This window comes from Colias philodice, chromosome 11, assembly GCF_061535455.1.
Source record: "Colias philodice isolate Cphi_HAF_F1 chromosome 11, ilColPhil1 Martin Lab GWU primary, whole genome shotgun sequence".
NCBI classification, from domain to species: domain Eukaryota; kingdom Metazoa; phylum Arthropoda; class Insecta; order Lepidoptera; family Pieridae; genus Colias; species Colias philodice.
The window spans coordinates 9106106-9133557 of NC_143096.1; the positions used below are offsets into that span (position 1 = coordinate 9106106).

The following is a 27452-nucleotide window of genomic DNA, read 5'->3' on the forward strand; positions in this document are numbered from 1 at the left end:
CCCTTCAGTGTTTCGTACGTCGTAAGTGCTGAAAGTCGTGTAAAAAGTTGTATCCGGCCGTGAATAGCGCGCAAGGAATTTCGTTTATAAATACTTGGTTGCGAGAGGAGCGCGGTGTGCGGACGCGGTTCGACCGTAGTGCGTGTGCGACGTTGACAGCGGCGGCATGCGCGGCCGCCGATGATATTCACGGGCGGGGGTGCGCGCCGCCGCACCTCGCCCGCGCCGCCGCGCCCTCGCCCTCCCGTCTACCAGCGCCTCAATGTAGACAATGTAAGTGGACAGTCTTGGTTTGCGGATGCTATGATGTATCTCTGAATCGAATCCCTTGCTCACCTGCCTGTACTAAATGTTAGCCAAGAAGCAATACCTAACGTAGAAAAGTACCTACAACCCGTTTACTAATACATGAAGTAAACAAACAAAAAAATCTCAATGATCCTTCCGCGATTCAAAGTATAAAGTGATTTCACAGTTTTCATTTTGGTTAAACGTTTCCCATGCCTAGGTGCTTTCGATAAGTCGACAATCGTGTCTCGATATAAAATAGTAAGTAATTCCTAAACTGAGGTCAATATAAATAGATTGCAGATGTTCAATTCCTGTTGTTTTCAACAATGAACGTATTGATTCGATATCCGGTATTCAGTCTTATTTATCTAGGTAGTAGGAATGTGTTGTTCTACGTTACGTTTTTTTTTAATATTCATATTCATTCATAATTTATTTAATTAGGTACCTATCTATACTAATTATACTAATATACTAATAATATTATAAAGAGGAAAGGTTTGTATGTATGTATGTATGTATGGTTTTCACGCATAAACTACTGGACCGATTTTGATGAAATTTGGCACAGATAATCTTTGGACCCTGAGAAAGAACATAGGCTACCTTTTATTGCGAAATATGTACCACGGGCGAAGCCGGGGCGGACCGCTAGTAGATAATCTTATATATAAAAATGAATCGCAAAATGTGTTGGTAAGCGCATAACTCGAGAACGGCTGAACCGATTTAGATAATTCTTTTTTTATTATATTCCTTGAAGTACGAGGATGGTTTTAATGTAGAGAAAACGTAAATATGTACCACGGGCGAAGCCGGGGCGGACCGCTAGTCTTCTTATATATAAAAATGAATCGCAAAATGTGTTGGTAAGCGCATAACTCGAGAACGGCTGAACCGATTTCGATAATTCTTTTTTTATTATATTCCTTGAAGTACGAGGATGGTTCTTATGTAGAGAAAACGTAAACATGTACCACGGGCGAAGCCGGGGCGGATCGCTAGTAATGAAATATAATCTCTATATATGTATATTAAAATGAATCCCTATTTCCCTTGGTCACGACATCACATGTGAACGGCTGAACCGATTTTGATAATTCTTATTTTGATTTGTTCTTTATCGTTGGGAGAAGGATCTTATGAAAGAAAACCTCAAGAAACTTGCGTAAAAAATGAAGGAAATTCGAAAACTTAACGGGTTTGACTATTTGCGCGAAGGCGGATAACGTCTGTCGGGTCAGTTTGTAAGTAATAATTTAGAGTGACCAAGAAACCTTTCTTAAATACCTAGTTATATATTTATTAAGAACAGCTATGCATAGTTCCTAAGCATAGCTGTTCATTCACAAAATATTCTTCATCAAAAGGGTAAGTTTAGATTAATTAAGATGGGAAGATTACATTTAGTAATCACAGACTGAAAAATATTTGGGATAATGCTTCCGGAATCCGGACGAAGACATTTTAAATAAAATTCATACAGAAATTTTCAAGATAAAAATTTCTATAAAATTAAATCGATTGCACATAAAAAAACAACCTGCATGCATGCCGATAGTTATTGAAAAACACTTGTATACAAACTTGGTCCTATAATTTAAAGACTTCACAAAGCTTAGCGTTGATAAATCACTGAAAATTTCTCGCACGCAACATCATTTAACAAATAACAAGATAGTCTCACAGTAGTCTCTAGGTTTGTTTATATAGTTAACTAGCTTACCGCCCGCGGCTTCGCCCGCTTTGTCTAAAACCTAATAAATTATATACTAAAACCTTCCTCTTGAATCACTCTATCTATTAAAAAAAACCGCATCAAAATCCGTTAAGTAGTTTTAAAGATTTAAGCATACAAAGGGACATAGGGACAGAGAAAGCGACTTTGTTTTATACTATGTAGTGAAGTTGCTGTGAAGTTATTATAAACACATTCATTCATTTTATCATAGCCCTGTCGGACGCTGTAATTTGTAACTGAATAAATCTAATTGTAACCTTGTTTGATAAATGAAGTTGCATATGTATTTAAAGTATGTACTTAGTAACTTTTTAAAAGACATCGCTTTATATGAAAGCATGCCTAGAATTGCATATATTCTGTACTTACTGAATTCCTATTTTTTTTCGAATTTTGATTATTTACAAACATTTTTAAAATTTGAACCCTATTTGTTATTAGAGCAAGTAAAAACTAAAAACCTCCAGGCAACATCATATGATTAACTAGCCGATTTGAGAAGATTTGAGTTTGTGCGAAAGAAAGTAAAATAAACAGACAAATGTATTTGCAATGTAATTACTACATTGCAAAGTGTCTGATTACAACATGTTAGATTTTAGAGGTATATCATAGTTGTGTAATGAATGATTTACTATTCATCCAAAACTAAACTTAGGTACATTTATTTATGAAAGAAACATGAGAATTTTCCGATATTTTCCAAGGTAAAGCAAACGCAGAACGTATACATATATCTATACTCCGTGACTGATATTCAACAGGATTAAATCTGGTGAAATGTAAAACGTTCAAATAAGAACGAAGGTTGAGTGGCGTAGTATCGAGTAAATGCATGGATATAAATAGAGAGCACTAACCGTGCACGCCTTAAACGTTTGATGTAACACACGATGTGGTAGACCTTTTATTCCTTGTTTTGCACAAACTTGTGTAATGAGGAACACGTAAAAACTGCAAAGTTATGTAAAAGCAGTACCAATTAGAAAATTAAATGTTAAATTCGAATGAACCTTAATAGGCAATTAACGGAAATGTGAAAAAGGAATTGTTATAATAAAGTAAACATTGTCTTCAGGTATCCCCAGTGTCATTATTGACTTTCTTACTGGGCATTTAAATTTTAATACGGGTACAATCGAAAAAAACTGGGATTCGATGATGTAGATTGTGGAGACTATAGATTACAAGGGTAAATTATTAGCATTTTTATAGAAACAAAACAGCTGATAAATAACTATATTAACTGTTTATTCATAGGTATGTGCAGGGCAGTAGGTACATACTGCATAGGTACTCTCCTACGATTTTTAATCCTAAAGTAATGCGATGTAGGTACGTTTCATGAAAAACTACGAAAAATGTATTCAGAGTAGATTTAATGTAAATCGGCTTTCACCCTGAAAGTTCAAAATAAAAATCGTGTTTACTGAAATGGATATATAAATTATTTTAAAATATGTGGTAATCTCAAACTTATCATAATTCCTAAATATGTGTTATTTCATATTAGTGCTAAAATTAATTAGGTTCGAGTCCTAGCAGAGTCTCGATCGAACTTAACTTTTAAAAATTTCTCCCATTTTAAAATCTATGGTTTTTTTCATTGATCGTTGTGAAGCGTTACCTTTTTTTTAAGTGGGGAAATCTTGCATAGATACCCACGGCCTCCGGGGAAGGGGCCGTGGGTTATGTCGGATTTCTACCGACCAAAACCCCGCTGTGTTCCGTCAAGCCGCATCAACGATGGGGCCATATGGTAGAATTCGTCCGTGACTGTGAAGCGTTACCTGGCTACGCTAATGCTTCTACCACTACTTTATGTTAATTCAACAACTAAAACGAACAGTAGGTACGTAGTAGTTAAAATTCATGAATGACTAAATTATTGCTGATGAATCATATTGCCAATCTCTCTAATGAGACAACTTCGAGCAATGACACAAACATGCGTCGATATTGGCTCTACGTTGCCCAAGAAAATCGTTTTCACGATCGGATACATGCCAAAAAATCTTCAAAAAAGACCTTGAACGGTACGAACTTGCGGTTTTACAGCAGCATATTGCCCGCTTTAGTAGCTTTAGCTACAGGGCGCTAAAATAATAAAAAACAATAAACATGGTGTAAAGTATAGAAACGGTTTGCGGCACCCTAGTTCGATTGGCGATGTGTCAAGATATTTAGTAACCTCATTGATGTCGTTTTTGTTTCGGGTATGTTTACTAATAATAATGTTTTTGTTATCATGTTGTTCATGCAAGCGCCCGGGCATGTGCAAGCGAGAAGAGTATGATGAAAATTGCAAATTGTTTTGTAGCTTTATGAATGCAATGCATAAAATATAAATAAGAAACTAGATGTATTTTCTGTATCGTCTGAACGATATTTTATTGATTTATATTTAATAAATATATTTGTTAAGACGGATATAAAACCTGAACTATGCTTTTTGAAACAAATACTTAATAAAACAAAATTATAAACATGAAATTCCTAACTGAAAATGAATCTATTTAATTGATTAGGTAGCAGTTAGCATCGAACTTATATTTACGCAACGGTTAGTAACATTAAAAAAAAGATCAAAACCGGGGCAAACAGATGCAGAGATTGTAGAGAATAAAAACATGCACATAAATGACTAATCGGTTAATCAGTAAGTTTATTTAGATCGGTTGTATGTCAATGCTAATCTATGACGATTCTCATATTAAAAGGTGTTTGCTTGTACATATTTCCAGTGGGCGTCGGGTGGCCGGAACCGCGCGAGGCCTGGCGAAGTCGGCAGCGATGTGCGATGCTCCCGCGGCAAGCGCATCACGCAACGACGCGGCGCTATCAAACATCATAAGTATGTTATTATTTATACAAAAATATGATAAAAAAATAATATAGTGTTTAAAAATAATGAGGCTATTGTAACTAAATATAAAATTGTCAGATTCATGGCCGCAGTCATCAAGCTGAATCTGCTATTTGATTGAATGACTGACATCTGGTTAATTATTTTGCCTGCTACTATTTGCCTGAATGACTAGCGTTCATTGAATGCCAGTCATTCAATCAAATAGCAAATTCAACCAGATGACTGCTACATGTATATTATTATTTTTAGGGATTAGTTACTATGTATGAATTAGTGATCACAATGAGCCCATTCTAGAGCTCGCAAATAATGGGGTTTAACTTAGGTAATATTAGATAGGTTGATATGTTGTTTTGAATTGTTAAGCCCGTGAGGATGACGAGCAAATGACAATTATGTGCCCGGGGAATTTGAAAATCCCTGTTTGCCATTTTAGACCGGGAGATACTGACACAAAATTTCGAGTCATTTGTAACAGGATGGCGGTTCTACAGGGTTCTTAGTACGCAATGACAAAAAGAAAAATGATGGTGTGAACGCTGGTACCGGCGGCTTAGTCGCGTGGGCGTTAGTCGAACTCGTCGGAAAATAGCGAAAGTCAAACGATTTGTAACAGTATGGCACTTATTTTTCCTGTAAGTTTGAGGATCAACGAATATAAATACAAAATTTCAAAGATCTAGGTGTTGGAAATCTTCACTTATATAAATTAATAATAAATTTATTTTTCAAGTATGACAGCACTTTTTCCCCCTACTAGAAGTATGGCAAATATAATAATGGTCACATTTTATCAAATACTCTCCAAAAAGCCAAATGCAATACTGGTACAAAAAGATAGGCGAAATAAAAAAAATTTGCAGATTTTCGGCGGTATGGCGACCATTTGGAATCGTCCGAAAAGTATGGCATGGCGATTTTCGTAAATGGCTGCACGACGATGGTTACCTGTGATAAAGTTAGCTTGGTACAAATGGTTGAATAATTGTTTTTTTTAAATCAACACATTCGCGTCGGTATGGCGGGCTGTAAGTCATACCGGAAAAGTATGGCATGACACTACCGCCTACTTCTTTTTTATGGGCTATCGGTAAATTCTAAAATTTTTGTGTTACAAATCGTTTGACTTTCGCTATTTTTCCGACGAGTTCGACTAACGCCCACGCGACTAACCCACCGGTACCAGCGTTCACACCATCATTTTTCTTTTTGTCATTGCGTACTAAGACCCCTGTAGAACCGCCATCCTGTTACAAATGACTCGAAATTTTGTGTCAGTATCTCCCGGTCTATTTGGCATAGTTTTATTGAAGTTTACAAGAAATTCTCGAAATAATATAACCACTAGCAAATCTTTAAGATCGAATGCTCGCAGTTACCTTGTAAATTCTAATTTGAGTTCAGTTTTCAGATTAACACATATGTATTTCACGTATGGTTATGGATATTAAGCGCTGCACTAATAAAAGCACGAGTTAAAATAATTCCTTCGAACAAAACTGAGAACACTCGGATTATGAAGCGAAACCAATGCTTCCATAGACATAAAATATTATACATATGTGTTTGTTGCTCGTGTTTACGATTATTCCTTGGTTTCTACTCATATATTTTTAGGTTTAATCTCGGATTTATAGTTTTTTTTAACATTCACGTTTAGGCTCAATCCCGTTTCATTTTACTTCTGCAGACTATCGCGTTTCTTTACGGATTTTATAGCCTTTTAGCCTATATAAATGAGAAATTTGTTAGTTTATTAGTCACTTAATCGAAATTTCGTTACTAATATATTTTTATCTATCTTTGCAGGGTCCACGAAGTTCAGGGGCATCGTTTCGTCGCGAAGTTTTTCAGGCAGCCGACGTTCTGCGCGTTCTGTAAAGAGTTCCTGTGGGGTTTCGGCAAGCAGGGCTACCGGTGCGTCGCCTGCCAGACGGCTGTGCACAAGCGGTGCCATGATAAACTGCTCGGCAAATGTCCTGGCTCGACCGCACAATCTGATGCTACTGTGGTACATATTTACTTTTTCGATACGAAAATGGACTAATGGAAAAAAAATGTAAATGATAAATATTATGGTATTTATTATTATTGATAAGGTAAAAATATCGGGATATTCTGTAAATAAATGTAATAAATTCTAAATTAACGTAGCTGTAACCATATTAATTAATGTGTGTTGATTGGGTACTTGATTTGCAATTGTCGACTGCAAAAAAAGAATATTAGGTATATTAATCGATTAATATAAGGCATATATTTTCATTTTATAATATAGTTACCCTAAAATCAACAGATTATTAATCAAAATTGGGTATATCATTTGCGCAAACAGGTAATTAGCGCTACGAACGTAGGTAGTATGTAGAGCCTCTACGAATGTAGAGTCTAGTGTCTACATCCGTAATCTATGTACCTACATTTCGTTGAAAATAATAATATACAAAAGGTATCCTAGTAATTTATACCTTTTATATAATATTCGTACCATATCATTACCGTACCATTATTAAGTTGATTTATCTGAAGTCTTCGTTACTCTTCGATGTTTTATCAAAAATCCATAGTATATAATATATAATAATATTATAAATGCGAAAGTAACTCTGTCTGTCTGTCTGTTACTCAATCACGCCTAAACTACTGAACCAATTTTCATGAAATTTGGTATGGAGATATTTTGATACCCGAGAAAGGACATAGGCTACTTTTTATCCCGGGAAAATGACGCAATCCCAGAAATCCCACGGGAACGGGAACTATGCGGGTTTTTCTTTGACTGCGCGGGCGAAGCCGCGGGCAGAAACCTAGTTGGTAAAGGTGTAAAATGTACTTACGAGACTTTCAAACAACTTTAACTAATTATTTAGCTGAAGATTTAGCTGAAGATAACTATATGCATATATTTTATTAGATAGGGCATGATTAATATTGCAAGCGTAATGTTATTTTTATTAGCTTACAATGCAGCCAACATCAGCAGTATCCTGTCCAATAATAGAATTAATAATTGTTAGTTATTTATCAGTAACAATAAAAAATCTAATTCTTGGTTAATATCTTTGAGTTTTTGTTTATTAGATAAGCTCTAACTCATTTTTAGTGAGTGAAATGTGAACAAGCAAGGCGTCCGCGTCGCTAGAAGATTATATTGTAAATTGACTTTTTACGTGCCTAACTAAAAAAAAGGTTTTCAATTCCACCTTTATTTTTATACGTGTGTTTGCAGATGTATTGTGTCAATGAATCAATTTATTTTTTGCTCTTTGAAAGCGGTATATATGAGTGTACCAACATGCCATACACTGATAACATAGATAAAAGCTCAGGATAAAAGCTTTTAGTAATTACAATCGTAGATATACTGCTGTCACAATTATAGGCAACCACCAATAACAAACATAACATTAAATTCAAGACACATAGTCTGCCGCTAGCAGCAGATTAGGTAAAAACTATTAAAGAAACTAAAAATAAAATCGGGACTATTTCAATTCCGAATGTTACGGTAATTGTGTGAGGAACAGTGTATTTTGAGGACATAAATCCCGTTTATCAAATCACATACTTACCTGTTTCATTTTTTATAATTTTATTTGGTAACTTAATGGTTTTAGAAACTACATAAAGTTAAAAGCATTTTCAATATATTTTCACAGATAAAATCGCAATCATTGAAATCTATATGAATATTTAACTTATTTGTTTATTTTTAATTATTTATAAACTTTATTGCACAAAAAACAGAAAATACAAATTTAACTTAAAAGGAGGACATTTGATGCAAAAGGCGGCTTTATTGCTTCAAGCAATTTCTTCCAAGCAACCCATGCGATCAATGACATAGTTAAAAGTATTAGGGAAATTATGTACACAATAAAATAGATTTACTAAAGAAAACTTACCTACTTAACTTAATATGAATATACTTAGTTTATTTTACTTGCTATTTTATTTTCCGTTTCATATACATATACATCGTGAATCATCATAAGGCGCTGACTCCACGAGCGAGAGAATCGCGACGAGTCCGCCCTTATATCGTCGGATAATCTCCACGAACGAGCGATAATTCCGCCGCGTATCGTCGCGACTCGTAACGGTATCGCCACGTTTCCTTGAAGAGAACTACTAGGCAACGCTGAAATGACGCTGCGTTTGACAGCGCGCCCGCTGCTAGTCGCGGCGGGCTAGCGACGATGTAATGACGTTTCGCACGCTCATTGCCACTCGTCGCATCGCGGCGATAATATCGCCGTGTGGAGACGGTTCCATAGAGAGTGTATAGAAATACGTGGCACGACGATAATATCGCCGCGATTCTCTCGCTCGTGGAGTCAGCGCCTAATAGTTCATGCAAGGGTTTGAAAAAAAATATACTAACTACCTATACATTTTTGAAGTGAAAACTTCTTTAGCGGCGTTGGGTATAAAATCTTAAACTCGCGTAAGGACACGTGACCTGATCGAAAAAGCGGACGGATGGATATCAAACATGCTCAACGTTAATAATCAAGATTTCACTTCTGCCGGCACTCCCGGAGTGCAACCCGTTTTTTTTTATTTATAGGTACTTGATAGGCAGGCGTTTGAGCACTATCCCGCCTGATGTAAATAATGTATTTATATGTAAAAAATTATGCTCTTATTCTGTAGACTTATTTCTTAAGAAAACCTATGCCGATTCTTAGTAGAAATACAAACAGTAATTGTTTTATCTCTATTTTATTTTACAGGAAAGGAACAAATATCCATAATTAAAATAATAATATTATGTTCTGTATGCCTATTAAATAATAGGCATACAGAACATAATATTATTATTTTAAAAGGTAGATTTTTTTAAAAGGTGTTTACTTTCTATAATAGTAATTTAAAAATATTTACATGTACACATACATCATTTGTGTAAGCAGGTATACATATAGCGCTACGTACGTAGCTCTAGGAATGTAGAGCCTACATCCGTACTAGACTACATTCGTACTCTATACAATTCGTTGAAAGTAATAATAAGAGACACTACAATCCTATAATTGTACGTACAGATGTCCTTTGTTCCAGTACCTGAGAGAAAGATTTAAAGTGGACGTCCCGCATAGATTCCGTCCTTATCAATTTATGTCTCCAACATTCTGCGATCATTGTGGAGCTCTTCTATACGGATTCTTTAAGCAAGGACTTAAATGTGAAGGTAATTATTTCTTATCTTTCTATACTTATATATAAAGAGGTAAACTTTGTATATATGTTAGTTTGTGACGTTGTAGAGGGTAATCACGGGATCGACTGAAGCGATTTGAAAAATCATTTTACCAGTACCCGTTTATTTATTCTATAGGCTATATTTTATGTCGTTGCTATCCCTCGTCAACCTGGCTGAACAGGGACGAGTGGCTGGTATGATATATTATAATAATGTACCTAGAAATGTGTCCAAGGTAAAATTGAAAAAATTGAGCGATTACTGAAAATAAACGAAATAGAACAATATACAGCTGATTTACAATAAACTATAATATTATTTTGTTATTGTAATATGACTATCTCCGTCGATACTATGGGTTATGAAAATATAATATGATGCTGTCTAAATGTAGAATGTGAGAAGTATGGGCAATAATAATAATTAGAACAAAACAGAACTCCCTCTACGAACTTCCACAAATAAAGACTGACGAAAACTTATATTTCCACAATTTTATATTTCAAATACTTCCTACTCAATTTGCTGTTTTTTTTTAACCCTCTTTCATATACTTTAATTATTGTGTTTTATTTGAATTTTATCTTTAAATCTTATCGTGCCTAATGTTTTGCATTACTGTAGCTTTGGCGACATTCATTTAATCATACAATTGTTCAAGAAATCATAGAGCTTTCGATAATTATTCTATGGAAATTCAACATTCATCTTGCATGCATGCATCGTGAATCGTGATTACAAATTCAAATTCAAATTCAAATTTCTTTATTTGTTACATGTTCTTCGTCGTATAGTATTAGTTTAATATAATATTATCTGTGTCTGCGGTATTATGATTATGATTATGTTGGATAAGACTAACAATTATGTGTGGTATGATTTTACGATCTCCAACACATTTAGGTGAACGCATACATAATCGTTTTATATTTAAGTTAAAAAGTCTGGGAGTAAAGGAAATAAAATTATAAGGTGTGATTCTGGTGAAAATATGACATTAAAAACATTGCCTATAATTATAAACTAAACTTGGAATTAGGTAATTGTCTCAAAGGAAAAAGTAAAATATTTTCAAAATATGTTTGAAACTTTTCATGGGTAAAAAATATATGACGATTTGTGTCATAGATTTTTAATATTAGATGCTTTTTTTGCTTTTTATGCTTTTATTATTGTCTTCTTACCTAATAGTACTACGAAAACGCTACGTCACTTTTATTAGGTAGGTACTTTATTGTAAGGTATAATAATACGATCATAAACTATTTTAATGTAAGAGACACAACGATTGTTATGTAATTTGGAAACATTAACCATTAAATAAAAGGTACCTAATACAAAATTATTTTTGCACAAATTAAAAATATTTATAAATAACACCTCTTGAATCATACAAACAATGTACCAAATAATTGAGGTACATACATATTATTTTCGTAAAAATTCTATTATTGTCATGAAAACGTCATCCATCAATCACCTGGGCCGTGCCACGGTATTGTTGGGTGGGCGGATCGCACCTGATGCGCAGGCGTCGCGCCGAGAGCTGTCCCGCGCCAGTCTGCGTCGCGCGCTCGAGCCGAATCACCGAGCCCGCGCGCTCGGATTTCCCGCGATAAAATGCCGCTCTTTTCGGAACACATCTCAAACATGTATTACAGTGGTACTCCGTCATATAGTTCTCCCTACAGTTATAGCGGATCGCCGTATGGATCTTCGTACAGTGCATCATACTTGAACTCCGGTGGGAATTATTCAAACCATTCTTCACTTAGTCCTTATACGAGAACCTTGTCATCACGTTATTTATTAGGAAGTGGCAGGACATATTCGCCTATATTAAGTACAATCTCAGAAAAAGGGACATCGAGTCCTGTTAGAATAAACAGTCCTAGAAGGACTCCCTTAACAAGTAGGACTTATATACCTAGTTATACTTCTAGGCCTGTCAATATAAACACTGCGGATATTGATGTGTCACGTGAAAAATATCGCAATAAATCTAGGAATGCAAATATAAGGACGGAATCACAACGGCTAAGCTCTCCAATAAATACTGAAAAAGAATCGTCGTATAACGTTGCTGATAAGCCTGATACAGGCGTTGATTCTTCTCCAGGCACTCCTCCACAAAGATCAACAATAAAACGTGACCGCCCTGTCATAAGATTACACACAGTAAAGAGAAAAGATAGAGATTCGCCTCGAAAACCTATTGATACTTCAACCGTTGTAAATTCTTCAGACGAAACCACAGATAAAGACAAACTTGAGCCGTTGAAATGGCGAGAAAGGTTAGCTGATGATTTAGCTTTTAAAAATAAAAAAGAAAAGAAAACTATCGGAGAGAAGTTAGTTGAAAAATTTACTCTCAAAGATAAAGATGATAATGATGTGGAAAATAATGCAATGGATATCTCAAAAGACAATATTACTGATATTGATCTTAAACCAGCTTCAGTACAAATTAGTGCAAACGACACACCAAATGATAATATGAAATTGGGTAGACGTTGTTCTATGGAATTATTAGCGGCGCAAGCTACACTATTGGATTCTTTAATAAGGAGAGAGAATTTAAGTACTGCTACTTTAGATTTAAGTAAAATTGGCACCGAAAATATTGAAGAAAAAATAATCAAGGCAATAGATAACAAAAAGAGAAAATTTATCCATCAACCAAACCCACTTACAACCACCAAGTCAGACCATTCTTTACTATCTCAACGTAGTTCAAAAAGAAAGAGTTTAAGAAAGTCGACATCTGGTGAAAATATTCGAAAACTGGACTGTATATCGGAAACTCTCCCATTACCTATCACTGAAAACGTTATAAAGAGCGACGAAAGCAAGTCTTTAACTCAAAACAAAATTAAAAAAACAAAATTGAAACAGAAAATTACAACCAGTGTGGAAATTTCGCCACCATCTAGTCCTTTAAAGTTTGTTGTTGAAAATGTTACTGTAGAAGAAAAACCTGTTCCAAAAAAGAAAGATATTATATTCAGTGCTGTGATAGAAGATGTTAATGTAAATATCAAACCCAAAAAAGCTACTTCAAATGCAGTTGATACAGGGCATCGAAAAAGTGTAAAAATAAAATTGAAATCTGATCAGAATAATGAAACTTCAGACATTATCGCATCACCTGAGCCAGACGATGGTAACTTTTGGGGTAAAATAGGAAAACGAGAAACGGTCTATTTAACGAATAGAAAAAAGGATCTGGATAAAGCAAAAGAAGAAAAAAAGCGATCATTTTGTTGGTTCCCTGAAGACAATGAAAGTGAATTAAAGGATAGGAGTGATAATATCATTTCCAGTCAGAGCGATAGTCAACTTAATATTAAAACTAAAAATGAAAATCACGATCTTTTAAACAAAGCAGAAGGTAAAAAACCCTATACGTGCAAAATTCAGGAAGATCAGCAATTAGTGGAAGAGATCCCTATCGTAGAAAATATTGATGCAAAGATTAGTGAAACTAAGAATATGGCAAATCCTGAAGAACAACAAATAATAATGAATCAAACAAATGCAAATGCAAATGAGTTTGAAATAAAGGATCGAGAAATGAAGAATAACTGTGATTCAATTAATGATTCAGTATTAAATATTAATGAACCTTCAGATCTGCCACAAACCAAAGGAGAAATACCAGAAAATGACACTAAAAAAATAAAAATTGTTAAAAAATCTCCGGGTACTAAAGAAAGTATAGATAAAAAAAGTCCTGAAAAAAGTATTTCAAGTTTACCTAATAAAGGGGGGAATGATAAAAATGATATGAAAAAGAAAGATATAAAAAACAAATCTTTACCTAAAAGTGACAAATTTTTACCAAAATCGACATCGGCACCAACAATACCCAGTAAAAATAAAAATGATATCTCGACCCTTAAGGTCGAAAAAACTGATTCTGCTAAGGAAAATGGAAAAAAAAGAAAAGATCTAACAATTAATCATGATTTAATCCAATCTACCCCGGAAAAAAAAGTAGATACAAATATCAAAAAAGAAGAGTCCCCAAATGAAGATATGAAGAATGATCAAAACATACAAAATAGTTCCAATACAACACAGGAAATTATTGAAGTTGCTAAGATTGAACCTAAAACTATATCTGATGAAGTTAAAAATATAAAGGACCATTCGGCCTTAAAAGTTGAAAAGTCTGATCCTGTATTACAAAATGAGTTACTCTCTACGGGATCTGATAATATCACCAATAAATGTGAAAAGGATAGTGAAATACCCCCAAACATTACACATAATACAAGCAATATAGAGGTAATAACAACACTTCCTGAAAATAGTACAAATGCAAACAATACAACAAACGAATATAAAACAAATGAGGTAGATTTACTTCCTTTAAATGATAATACACTTGAAGAAACAAAAGAATTGCGAACAGAGGAGAATGAAAGTATTAGCACTAAAAATAAAGATAATGATTTATCAAATAACAGTATAAAACAAAAAGACATTCCGCATATAAACCCTGAGTTAAGATTATCACAAAAAGAGAAAACTGATAACATTAAGACTGATATAGAAAAAGAGAAAGAAAATAAACGTGAAAGTGTTAAAAGACCTATTCCAAATGCCGGTATTAACTTATTCCATCCTAAAAAGCCCGTAAAAGATGTTCCTGCTCCAAAACCGCTTATAGCGACACCGCGACCGCTTCAAAAGAAACTTCCTCAAGTAATTCGTTCAAGTAGTTCCTCAGAAACATCATCTTCTGAAGATTCTTCTGATGAAGATGAAGACGATTCTAGCGAAAGTTCAAATGACTTTTATGAGTGTGAAAATAACGCTGACGGTAGAACTTCGACCGGTTCAAACGATTCAGGATTCGATTCATCGGCGCCTACGTCTCCATCCGGATTCAGTTATGCCAGAAAAGGTAAAGAAATGTACTTTTCAATTCATAATCTATCACACACACATTAAATATTGACGTCAACTCGTAGAATATCAGCCCATAAATGTAAATAAATTCGCAACACAAAATGCCTAAACGCACGATTGCTTATGCATGGCCTGGCCTCGAAGCTCTGTCGTAGCAAATGGTTACGCATTTCCCGTGGTAGCAAAGTAAACCCTTTGTTATAGACTGCGATGTAAATTGTCATCGAAAATGTGAAAAATTGACGGCGAATTTGTGTGGAGTCAATCAGCGCCTATTAGTAGAGGCTTTGGCGTCGCGAACGGCATCAAAAAGAGGTGGGTTTGTATAATTTGTTTTATAAATTTTGATCGAGTAGGTATTTGAATTTAGCTCATATAAAGCGTTACATTTCCTCTTGTAATGTACATTTGTTTTTGTTGTTAAATGTTAGCGTGGGTGTACACGAAACCAGATTCTGGATTCAAGCCAATCATTTGCTCACCTGTACACGATTATTACCACCGATAGATGTGGTAATTAACAAACAATTATAATATAATTTAAGAATTATTATAATATAAAGAATTTATAATTGCCTATGTGTAGAGGGCGATGATACCTACAAGCTTATGTAAGACGCATAAAGTAGGTATAAAATATAAAATACAGCTAATATAATTATTTTCAAAATAAAAAAAAATTGTGGACTTGAGCAAATTAATACATATTTCATTTTATCTATTTTTAAGAAGAAACAAAGAGTTAATAAGATTAACTTTGCAATTTTTTATTATAAAAATAATAATATATTAACTACCAATAGATAATATGTATACCTACAGTAGAATTTCAATTCTTCCATTCAATCGAAAAGTTTGCTACCCATCTAGAACTTTTATGACGTTTATTTTTGGCCAGACGTCAAACGTAATGTATTTTTATCATCCAAATAGCCTACTGTACATTGCCAATGTTCAAACTTTGTTATTAAGCCGTTATTTGCAAATTTTCATAAAAAAGCAATGGAATGTACATTATATGTACAAAATAAAATAACGTTGGAATAAAAAGTAATTTTTTTCTTATCTTCTTAGAAAATCACGAAAATGATAAAAAGCTCTAGGCTGAATATATTATAAGGATATACATTTTTTTTTAATTTAGGATAAAGAAAACACACTGTATATTTTTATGAATATGTGCCGATTGAACGCATGCAGTCGTTTTTTTTACCGAAACTATGTACAGGTGCGGACCACCCCAGCACGTCCACAAATGCAGTACAAAATAATAACTCCGACATCGTCCAACAAGAGCTCGGTGAGCTATTTTATCATACTAGAAATTTAAAATATCTACTTTCCTCTATTTCTTTAAATTTCAATATACTAATATGTACATAAAGATAAATGCTTACAGCGCTACTAACTTCACAATCGACATTAGATTTGCACATAAGATAACTAATTAATTGACTCTTAATGCTGCGCTGACGACCATTCTCTAAGGTGAGTTGTATTCCTTACTTCTTTTATTCAAACTTTGATTATGTAATAAGCTTATACGTAACATTTTATTTCGGTTTACATAAGCTTCTAAATTCTATTTCAAGATAAACTCATAGTTCGTAATAAATTCATGCTTGACACGATTGGCAAAAAGCGAATAGTATTTTGAATCGTATATAAATAATACTGAAAACTCTTCAGGACTTTCCCAATCTGCAAATCGTAGCCTGGATTGGCTCGCAGGATTTCTTTATTTATTTAGGAATATATTTGTATTATGCGTTTGTTTATTTCTGGGATGGGGATGCTTCTTTCGTTAATTTTATTGAATCAGATACCTACTAACATAAAATTGAAGAAAATTGCAAAAACAAAAATGACTGAACTTTTTATATAAGGTAACTACTCGTTAAAGTGAAACTTTTATTACATCGTCTCAAACTTTTTGGTCTGTGTAGCGCATGTCGCGTGACGGTCGGCTGCCGAGTAGGTATAAACTATAAAGCAGTGTGCAGGGGTATGCTACCGGACAAGATATTAAAAATCTTATCTTCCAAAAAACAATTCCAGAGACAACACAGTCAGCAAAAAAAAAGGAAAATAAACTAGATTTTTTCGCATAAAACTTTTTGGCTAACACTTCTGACTCAAATTCAAACGCACACTTATATACACGGAAAAATACGGAGTAACCGTTCTGAGAAGTAAATAAATATTTTCGCGAAATTGTTTCCTGATGTACCCACATTGAGATGACCCGGTCAAACATCTTTTGTGTTGGCTACAGTTTATTAGCTCTCGTGAAATGTTCTGGATGTGAAGTATGACGCAACGACGGCTCTCCGTCTCGGTTGCAATAATAATATTTTATCTTTCTTTGAAGTATCTTTGGTTTTGCTTCTTGTATTCATAAATGTGTAAGCTCAGTAAATGTAAACATGATTTATTTAATGTCTTTTAGTAGAAGGATTTCAATAAAGCTTAGCACTTAGGCCCGTCCTCAATATTAGATAATATTAGTGGCATTCGGCCTACTAATAAATAATAACGGGCTTGTTATTCGTACCTATTCCAATTATTATTATAAAATTTAGATAGGGTTGTGGAAATAAGTCGTCCACCAACTAAATTATACCCACAGTAAATGAACTGAACCAAACATATATGTTATAATTGCACGCAAAAAAATGGGCTCTACATTTTGTTGAATGTGCCAATTTCAATATGTTTCACGTGACTTAGATAGACAATCAGACAGTTTTTAATAATAAAGCATTCGCAGTTGTTTCCAAACGTATTCCCAACGTAGTAACAACATACCTCTATAAATAAGCAATGGAGAGATTTATTCAGATATAAAGCGAATGTGTGTTCTGTGATCGATTTATTACTCATTATTTATTTCCATTCGTATCGACCGAGTTCGTCGAAAAACTGAAGACGTCTGTGAACTTCGTCTTAAAAAGAAAAGAAAATTACCCAAATCTCAATTGTTTTTTCCGCAATACGCAAGATAAGAGCGGTATTACCTAGAAATTACTTAGAAATTACTTAAATTACTTATATCTCAACGAACGATAATTACAGATGCATATATCTATGTCTTGCCAAAATGTACGAACTTTGTTTCGTAATGCTTTATTCTCAGAATAATCATAATAACAAAGAATAATCTAAATAAATTTTATATGAGATTATGCACCTATCATATTTTATTTATACCGCATAAAGTTATTGTAAAATATTTCTGATTCTGTAGGTTACAAATGCTTTACCACCTATCACATTTTGAAGGAACAGTCGATAAAAATATGCAATGAATGTAAGTAGGTACGTTCTTTATGTTAGGTACATTTTTTCAATTTTGGCAGCTCCACGGAACATATACAAACGGCGCGAAAACATAAACTTTTCGAATTATTACATCATTTGTGTCTGTTTAATTGTGTGTGAAAAGACCGGATTGAGACAACATGTGAGAGTATAATGGAAATAATCATAATTATTATTATGACTGACAGTAAAACGTATGCAATAATTCAGTCGTTGAAAGCAACACTCGCAAAGCGTGCCAACCGCATTAATTTTGATTAATTTATTTTCAAATCTTAAGTCTTAACTTATTAGAAATTAATTAACTATAATTAAAAGTTCGTTTTCAAAAAGAAAATAACTCAATTAGGTAGGTAGTTAAAAATCGTACTTTCTGTAGTTTCAGCGTGCTACAGACTAGATACTGAATTTGTAAACCATACCACAGGTGTGCCACAGGTAACTGATTTATAGTCGTAGACCGCACGCTCTAGAAATTGAAAAGTAAACCCACATTTTAATTTATTTTTTAAAACAACCTTGTTTAATTTTAAACATTACGTTTCTTGAAGAAATTCTTCAAGAGGTTATCTAAAAATATATTACAGCTTTAACTTTCACCGTATCCATTATTAGGTATTTAAAAAGTAATTTCACACTTTAATTCGATTTAGAAATTTAGATCTATTTCTGTATCGAATTTCTTATTGTATCATGCCCTTGATTATATTGTTCAGTAGGAGGAGAATATTTTTAGCAAACCGCGTGATTCTTTATTATGTATGAAATTGTCTATAAAGTGTGAAGTAGTGTCATTATGTGGTTATTTACGCGGTATAAATATACTGTAAAACAACTTTAAGTATCTAACTATGAGATTGTCATCAATCGATCATCGAAGACTCACTTATTAAATGAAGACTCTCTTATTAAGACATGTGTATAGAGTCATAAAATAAAATTCTTTCTTTTATGTATGAAAGAAAAATTAAAAATAAATAAACTTAATAATTACGTAACTAGGTAGTTAAATAAAGATGCCATAGCAATCGCAACAAAATTTCGATTAAGTACCTAGATCTTTTTTTATATCTGCCGCTACATCCACGTTTACATAAGTACTTAAAATGTAAAAGAAATTATAATAATTATTAAACTATAACGTTCTCTTAATTTTTTTTTTGCAGAACAATCGACAGCATACGGCATTTTCAGGAAGACGGGAAGATTCACCCCTCCCGCTCGCAGCATTCCTCGTTTTAGGAAGTACACCATAGATGACTTCCAATTCATAAAGGTGCTGGGAAAAGGCAGCTTTGGAAAGGTGAGAAAAATCCTAAGATAAATATAGATAGAGCATAGACTAACAACTATGAATTATGGACAAAATAGGTGAATGATAGTCATGGTAGAGCGTTGGTAGAGCAAACTACTATGATTTAGATTCAATTTATTTTATGACATGTATTTAAAAAAAATATTTTACTTGATCTATGAATTGTGCTAAATAATGTTATTTTTAATAAATTTTTTTTAACCTCAATTGTGCTGTGTACCTACATACAATTTGGCTGGCATGTTACCGCAACATGTGATTAAATTTGTGTATAATTAGTCAAAATTGTCAGCTGTGATGTGTATCTATTTAAATAAATAAATAAATAAATAAACTACTAATATGTGTCGTAATATATATAAAAAAAAAATAAAAGACGGGTTGCACTCTGGGAGTGCCGGCAGAAGTGAAAACTTGATTATTAACGTTCAGCATGTTTGATATTTTGGAATGGTATCCGCCTTACGCATGGAATATAAGGGCTAAAAAAAATCCGTCTTACGCTTTTTCGATCAGGCCACGTGTCCAGACGCGAGTTTAAGATTTTATACCCAACGCCGCTAAAGAAGTTTTCACTTCAAAAATACATAGGTACTTAATATATCTGTTTCAATATCAAGGTGGTTGGTGGTAGACGGTGGAGGATTATGGACAATGTTTTAATTGGGCTGAACACTTTTACCCTGCATATTATTTATTTTCTCTAACACGTTCAAACTTCATGCATAAGACACTGGAGCTTTGCCATAAATCGTACATACCTATTATTGTAAAACTGTTTAAAACATTGCTGTCTTCCCCACTACCTATGTCATATCTGACTACTCTCCCGTGTACAAATCTATGTAAATATTATGTGTATGTGAGTAGAAATGGTATCTACCTCAGATCTCTCTTTAGACTCTACATTCGTCTTCGAAAATCTATTGTTTAATTTTATCGCCTAAGAAGATGTATCTCGGAAAAAAAATAGTGACGTAGTATGAAATGAATGTTACCTTCGAGAGCTCTACATTTGCAACCTTCGTTGAATTTTTAAACCTTTTCACGTGACAATAGCAGGTATCGATTGATATGATATATTGTTTTAGCGTTGACCTAATTGCTCGTGTTTGTAGACGAGTGCCAGCACTAATCACGTTTGGGCACAACACACATTCGAAGTACAATACTATCTATCAGTGTATATATTAAGTATAGATACGTGTTGTGTCTGAGGCGACAAATCTACAGAATTGTAAATCAAATATTATGTCAGCATCAAAATATTTTTAATATTATAATATTTTACGAACATAAACATACTCGAGTGAAAGTTCCAGAACTTTCTAAGATACTCACATTTAAATATTATCAAAACATTGCCCGAAATTCTAACAATTAAATTGCTAATATATGTGAGCTTGTCTCACTAAAAATAAATACGAGAAATGAAACAAGGTTTTTGCCAAGAAAAAAATAGTATCTCTGTTTCAAATACGATAGAGCCGGCTTGTTGACTTGAGATAAATGAGTACGATGAATGTTTGGGTGCTGATTGAAGGAGCTATAAGTGACTGTAGCATTACTTAGGATTAGAAGAAATTAGGATAATAGATAAGAATTTTAATTCTAAATAGCTATGTGCTCATTTTATTCTACCAGACAGGTAGGCGGGAAGTATCGAGGTTGTTTATCAATTTATAGAGCCCGATAAAATTGTAAATTTGCTTTGTTATTCTTAATATTATGAGTAGATAAATTTATTTTATAGCGCTATTTATTTTTTAATATAAAGCAACACTGAAAAATATATATTTATGATGTTATATTAATTGAAAATTTCCCTCTTAGCTACCTGTGTAGCGAGAATAGATTGAAAATGGGTCACTGGAAACCGATTCCACTGCAAGCACACCTAAATAACATTTCTATTCCGGAATTATTTGACGACCATTTCAACATGATTTTTCAGAAGAATCTGGAACGGTATTTTGATGTCGCACCTAATTTCTATCACTTAGTTCACGACCCATTAATGTTATGCTTATACCTACAGTTAATGTCGTCGTAAAGAAGATATATTTTACTACAAATTAAATATCGTGATTACATTAAATTAATGCCTATTATATAATTGCTTGTAATTCATAAATCATAATAAGTGTAACAGCTCTAAATCTTAATAACGTTAACAGAAGATTGTTTATCACTCAACACTCCTGACAGGCAGAGGTCCTCCCTTGTTCCAGGGACATCTATTAACTACAGGAAAGCGTGTCGTTATAATAATATTAACTACTATATTTATAAAAAGAAGAACAGAAACTGTTTATTACATTCGTCAAATTTTATTTTAAAAATCTAACAATAACATCTTGTAAGTTTAGATAGGTAAGAAATATGTAATAAGATTTTATAGGTTGCAACTTGCTTAGGACTATTTACTGGTATGACAGGGACAGCCTAAAGTAGGGCAAAGTGCATTATTTAAGTTCAATTGATCAATTTTTCAATTATTAATATGAAAACATTATGACTAGTGACTCTGGAGAATAAAAAGGAAAATTCTAATGACTCTTTCTTCTATCGATATCATATAGGTAATACTTGCGTATTCTACAGATGCCTGTCGTGGGTAAAAAAACGTTCTAGATGATAATAAATAAAAATGTATCAACCAATCGCTGTAAAATCATTTCATATCTAATAGGTTTATTACGACACTTTATATAATGCAGTGGGTGTAAAACACGTCCTACATCTCTCCGATGTCATTATAATAAAGTCTACTGAAATTCATGAAATGTAAACCAAATGTTCATTTCACTACTTGCTAAAGAGAACAGAAATATCGTAAATAAAGCTAATCTGATGGCTCGCTTCCGAGTCACAAAATGTCAAATTATTTATATCGCTCTTCGGGTAGAGTACGATGAACTTAACTGAACGTTCAGTACGTTCTACATTATTGAATTATATTGCGATGAAACATTTTATATAATGATTTGTAATAAAAATTTTTTTATATTTTACATATATGAACCTAAATATGCATATCAAACCTACCAATGTTTACCTTATCTAAATACTATAAGTTATGTGATGAAGTCATTTTAAACTTGTGAAAAAGAAGAGGTTTTGAGAGAACTAACAAAACATAATTTAATCCATTTACATTTTTATAGTGTCTTTGATTTTGTATTGTAGTTAGTGAACTTGTTAATCTTGGATCGGTTCAGTCGTTAACACTTGACATCACAAACATATTGTAATACTGCGATTGTGTCATCCAAATAAATAACCATTATGTAGTGTTGTGTTTTGCAAATAAGGGTAATTCATTTTGACCATAACCCTGGCGGCTCATATGGCAGTGTGCCCGCAGCCGGCTGCGGGTCACCTGTCACGCCAATCCATTTCACATTCGGGCTATTCTTGGTTTTGACATCATTTGGACGTCAGGCACCACGTGGGAAATTTTACAATAAATTAATCATTGTACTAGCGACTACGACGCGAATTATAATTGCGTCACGGCAAAGCGATATTTTTATAGTTATATGTGATGACAGGATGACAAAGGAACTGATGTAAAACTCGAAACCTAGATTTATATTTTCCTTCAGTTATGGATGATGGGATTTACGATTAGTTCTTATTCCTTTGTTGTGAAAAAACATTCATACCTACCATAAAATAGGCGATTAGATACCATAAGCTTTTTTTATTAGATACCGTAAGATTTCGAGCAACTACCTTTTTTTCAAACTTTTAATTTTTTTATGGGAAGGTAAAGGTTTGAAAGCGATAGTAAACTTTTACAATTTTTTTGTAACAAATATATTCGATAGTGCAGAGGATTTTGAAGAAATACCTTTCGTGCAAAGCCCAAATGCTGACTGAAAGTCTGAAAGCTTAAGCTTCCGACTGTCAGATCGCCGCTTTAAGACTAGGCTTGTAACTATTTTCATTTAATTTCTACTGCATTCGATGGATTAACTACTGTTAAGGACGGCAACGTAGTTAGTTAGTAGTAACTAAGAGAAAATAATGATACCACCATATCGTATCTAGTACTAGTACCCATTCAAATTTGGATTATATTCTATTTGTTCCAGGTAATGCTAGCTGAACTACGGGAAACGGAGTACTACTACGCAGTGAAGTGTCTGAAAAAGGATGTGGTGTTAGAAGACGACGATGTCGAGTGCACCCTGATAGAGAGGAAGGTTCTAGCGCTCGGCACCAACCATCCGTACCTGTGCCATTTATTCGCAACGTTTCAGACTGATGTAAGACTCTTATTAATCTCTACTACCTACTACTACTACTACTACTACTACCTACCTACCTACTAAGCGTATTTAATAAAGTGCAACACTTTAGTTGGAATTTTTCTAGTGCAGGCAAATTTAGCTCTTGGCACGTAAAGTGATTTGTTGATTTGTACTCTTTTCTACCTATTTTTGTCAAATGAAATAGCCATTTTTTTATTTTTTTTAGGTAGTTGTAGTTTTATGTAAGTACTTAAATATTTCCCATATATTTCTTGAAAGCTAATATTTTTGTTACAGTCCAATTTATTCTTTGTAATGGAATACTTGAACGGCGGTGATCTCATGTTCCACATTCAACAAAGCGGCCGCTTCCCGGAGCCCCGGGCGAGGTTCTACGCGGCTGAAATAGTTTCCGGGCTTAAGTTCTTACACAAAAGAGGAATAGTTTATAGGTACTTAAATTGAATTAAGATAGACATATATCTTTCAAAAGCCTTTCTCATATATCCTACTAGCAATGCCCTGCGGTTTCACCCGCATAGATAGCGATATCTTTACAGTGAAAAGTCTACTATAGGTCGGACATGAAAATCACCTTTAGGTACCCCGTCCCGCACTACGGCCTTTTTTTTTTTGTTTTAGTGGGGAAATCTTTCATAGATACCCACGGCCTCCAGGGGAGGGGCCGTGGGTTATGTCGGATTCCTACCGACAAAAACCCCACTGTGTTCCGTCAAGACGCATATTGGTAGAATTCCTCCGTGACCCCCGCACTACGGCCTGCTCGAACAGTATACCTACTATTTTCTGTAGATTGACACTTTTAAATTCGTTATATCTTTTGAATGGAATATCCAATTCTTTTCATTTAAAAAGTATTTTGCTGGTATTGAAACAGTCTATAATAAAACATCATTTAATGGGATAAGGATTAATATATGTGTATGGATAACATGGTTTGATTACTGTCGGCACTTTTATTTACTTTGAAAACGTAAAAAAGTTGTTGTAGTAACATAACTACTGAAGATGGACATATGGTATCGCGGACTTTCTTGTAGATATTGATCCATTCTATAATACTGTAGAACATTTTTTTGTTCTATCTTCAATAGATTCCGCAGCGCACGCGATGACAGAAGTTTTATTGAGGATTTTTTTACACCTTGGGTTACATTATTGCATTTTTGGTAAGGATCTCTAATTTTTTTGAAAATGCAATATAGCCTATGTTGCTCAGTAAAGATGCAGCTTTCTAATGGTGAAAGAATTTTTGAAATCGGTCCAGTAGTTTTTGCGTGAAAACCATACATACATACATACTTACATACATACTTACAAACTTTTCCTCTTTATAATATTAGTATAGATATCTAATGATCTTTGAAAAGCATTAAAATACATATTATTTAAAAATATTTTATTTATCAAAACGAAAGACACATCATGAGGCGCATCAATCAATAAAAAATCCAATAAAAAGACTTTTATTCCAGGGATTTGAAATTAGATAACATTTTGTTAGACTTCGACGGCCATGTTCGGATAGCAGACTTCGGAATGTGCAAGCTTCAGATATATTTGGACAAAACTGCCGATACCTTCTGCGGGACACCTGATTACATGGCTCCTGAGGTAATAGTAGGTCATCTTCTGATTAGCATTATAATCCAACTAGGATTCCGCCCGCGGCTTCGTCCGCGTTTACAAAGGAAAACCCGTATAGTTCCCGTGCCCGATTTCCGGGATAAAACCTATCCTATGTGTTAATCCAAGTTACCCTCTATATGTGTGCTAAATTTCATTGTAATCGGTTCAGTAGTATTTGCGTGAAAGAGTAACAAACATACACATTACACACATCCATCCTCACAAACTTTCGCATACGTATAAAATTAGGAGTGTAGGAGAAGTATGATTTAAGTAACAATTATGTATATTCCACTCGTAAGTTTACTTTTGTATAATGTTTGGCTAAAAACTTTACAATCTTTACGTTATTTGCAGATAATAAAAGGCTTAAAATACAACCAGACGGTAGACTGGTGGTCTTTTGGCGTTCTGTTATACGAAATGCTGATCGGTCAGAGTCCGTTCAGCGGCTGCGACGAGGACGAGTTGTTTTGGTCCATTTGCAACGAAATGCCTTCATACCCTCGCTTCTTATCTACGGAGAGTCTTAGCATACTGACAAGGGTAAGTTTTGAATCTAGAGGAATCTCTACCAATCGCATCCCTCAGGAACAAACATTTTAACATTTTTATCCCGTTGTTCACTAGTTACAACATATCATATCTACATTTCAAAACCTTATATTCTAATATTTGTTCGTGTGTACGAACACGTTAAAAATATACATTTAAATCATTACAAAATCACCATGTAACATTTTGCGAGTAGTCGTAGTAGAGTAGTATATCTATGTGGTTTATGAACCAAGTATTATTGAGCTACCACTAAAAGGAATAATGGTCTAATAAAAAAATGTATATCCAGCTATTAGACAAAGACGCGCGAACGCGGCTGGGCGGTGTGGAGTGCATGCACGGTGACATTCGGGACCAGGACTTCTTCAAGCCCATCCAGTGGGACAAACTTGAGAGACGGGAACTCGAGGCGCCGTTTAAACCTAAAGTGGTGGGTATTTTTTTATATTATACTATGTACATATTTAGATTTTAGAGGAAAGGTTTATTAAAAAGATGTTAATATAATTTTAAAATATCCGAGAAATTTCATGTTGTAATCAATCATGGTATTGTGATGTAAAATGTATCTATTTACAGAGACATCCATTAGACACACAATACTTCGACCGCGCGTTCACAGGCGAACGTCCGCGCCTCACGGCGGTCGAGCCGCAAGTTCTGCGCTCTATGGACCAAGAGCCCTTCCGAGGGTTCTCCTACACTAATCCTAATGCTACAGATCGTTGAAAATTTTGATAAAATGATCATTGTCACGGCTTCATTTATCCCTTTTCAGGTTTTCCCTACAGGTTTTGAAATACCTTAGGCCCTGTAGTCTATATGTTGTCTATGGTGTTTAAACAACTTTCATTGAAGTTCAAACACTTTATCTAGTCATTTTCTTGTTACCAACGATGAAGTTACAATTTAAACTTTCTATGTTAGATATTTTCTAGAATGGATTTATGTTTTATCTAATAATTATATGTATCATAATATTATGACGAGAAAATATTGATGTTAACCACCTCGTATGGTTTATAAACTGTTTATATTATTTTTTGGTTGAAGTCTTACAATATCTCAACTGTTCAACTTTATGTATTTAACCATGCCATTTCCAGGATGGATGGTGGGTGTCATGTTACATTTATAAAGATGTTCAAGTAGTTGGATAATAATTATTCAGATTTCAGATGAATTGTTGAATCAATCACTTTTGGCCTTTGGGTCGCACTCGAAATTTAATGATTTGTGCTTAATTATATCAAATTTAAATATCTCTAAATAAGGTATACTTACCATGTAATTAAATAATATAAAAATGTACCCTTAAACTAGTC

The 27452-nt window shown here is 33.9% G+C and overlaps 1 protein-coding gene across 4 annotated transcripts; it reads left to right on the forward strand.

Moving 5' to 3' along the window:
• Pkcdelta (Protein kinase C delta) lies at positions 1–27452 on the forward strand. Of its 4 annotated transcripts, XM_089701088.1 has the most exons (13): positions 1–273; positions 4777–4886; positions 6711–6912; positions 9966–10095; positions 15229–15339; positions 16253–16324; positions 19512–19648; positions 23761–23934; positions 24217–24371; positions 25416–25554; positions 25927–26115; positions 26417–26557; positions 26707–27157. In XM_089701088.1, the coding sequence occupies exons 1-13, from the start codon at positions 181–183 to the stop codon at positions 26854–26856; spliced, it is 1803 nt and encodes a 600-aa protein (XP_089557214.1). In that variant the 5' UTR covers positions 1–180; the 3' UTR covers positions 26857–27157. The 4 variants fall into 4 exon arrangements, with proteins under 4 accessions (XP_089557214.1, XP_089557216.1, XP_089557212.1 ...); XM_089701090.1 differs by lacking the exons at positions 1–273; positions 4777–4886; positions 6711–6912; positions 9966–10095 and adding an exon at positions 11584–15019 and having other exon boundaries at positions 26707–27452; XM_089701086.1 differs by lacking the exons at positions 1–273; positions 4777–4886; positions 6711–6912; positions 9966–10095; positions 15229–15339 and adding an exon at positions 11584–15019 and having other exon boundaries at positions 26707–27452.

What these genes read in the sequence shown, in the direction of transcription:
- Pkcdelta (XM_089701090.1), top strand. Translation starts at nt 11,728, where the DNA reads ATGCCGCTCTTTTCGGAACACATCTCAAACATGTATTACAGTGGTACT. An exon ending in AAAAGAGGAATAGTTTATAG is followed by an intron (nt 24,372 to 25,415) that starts GTACTTAAATTG and finishes CTTTTATTCCAG; the next exon opens with GGATTTGAAATTAGATAACA. An exon ending in CTGATTACATGGCTCCTGAG is followed by an intron (nt 25,555 to 25,926) that starts GTAATAGTAGGT and finishes CGTTATTTGCAG; the next exon opens with ATAATAAAAGGCTTAAAATA.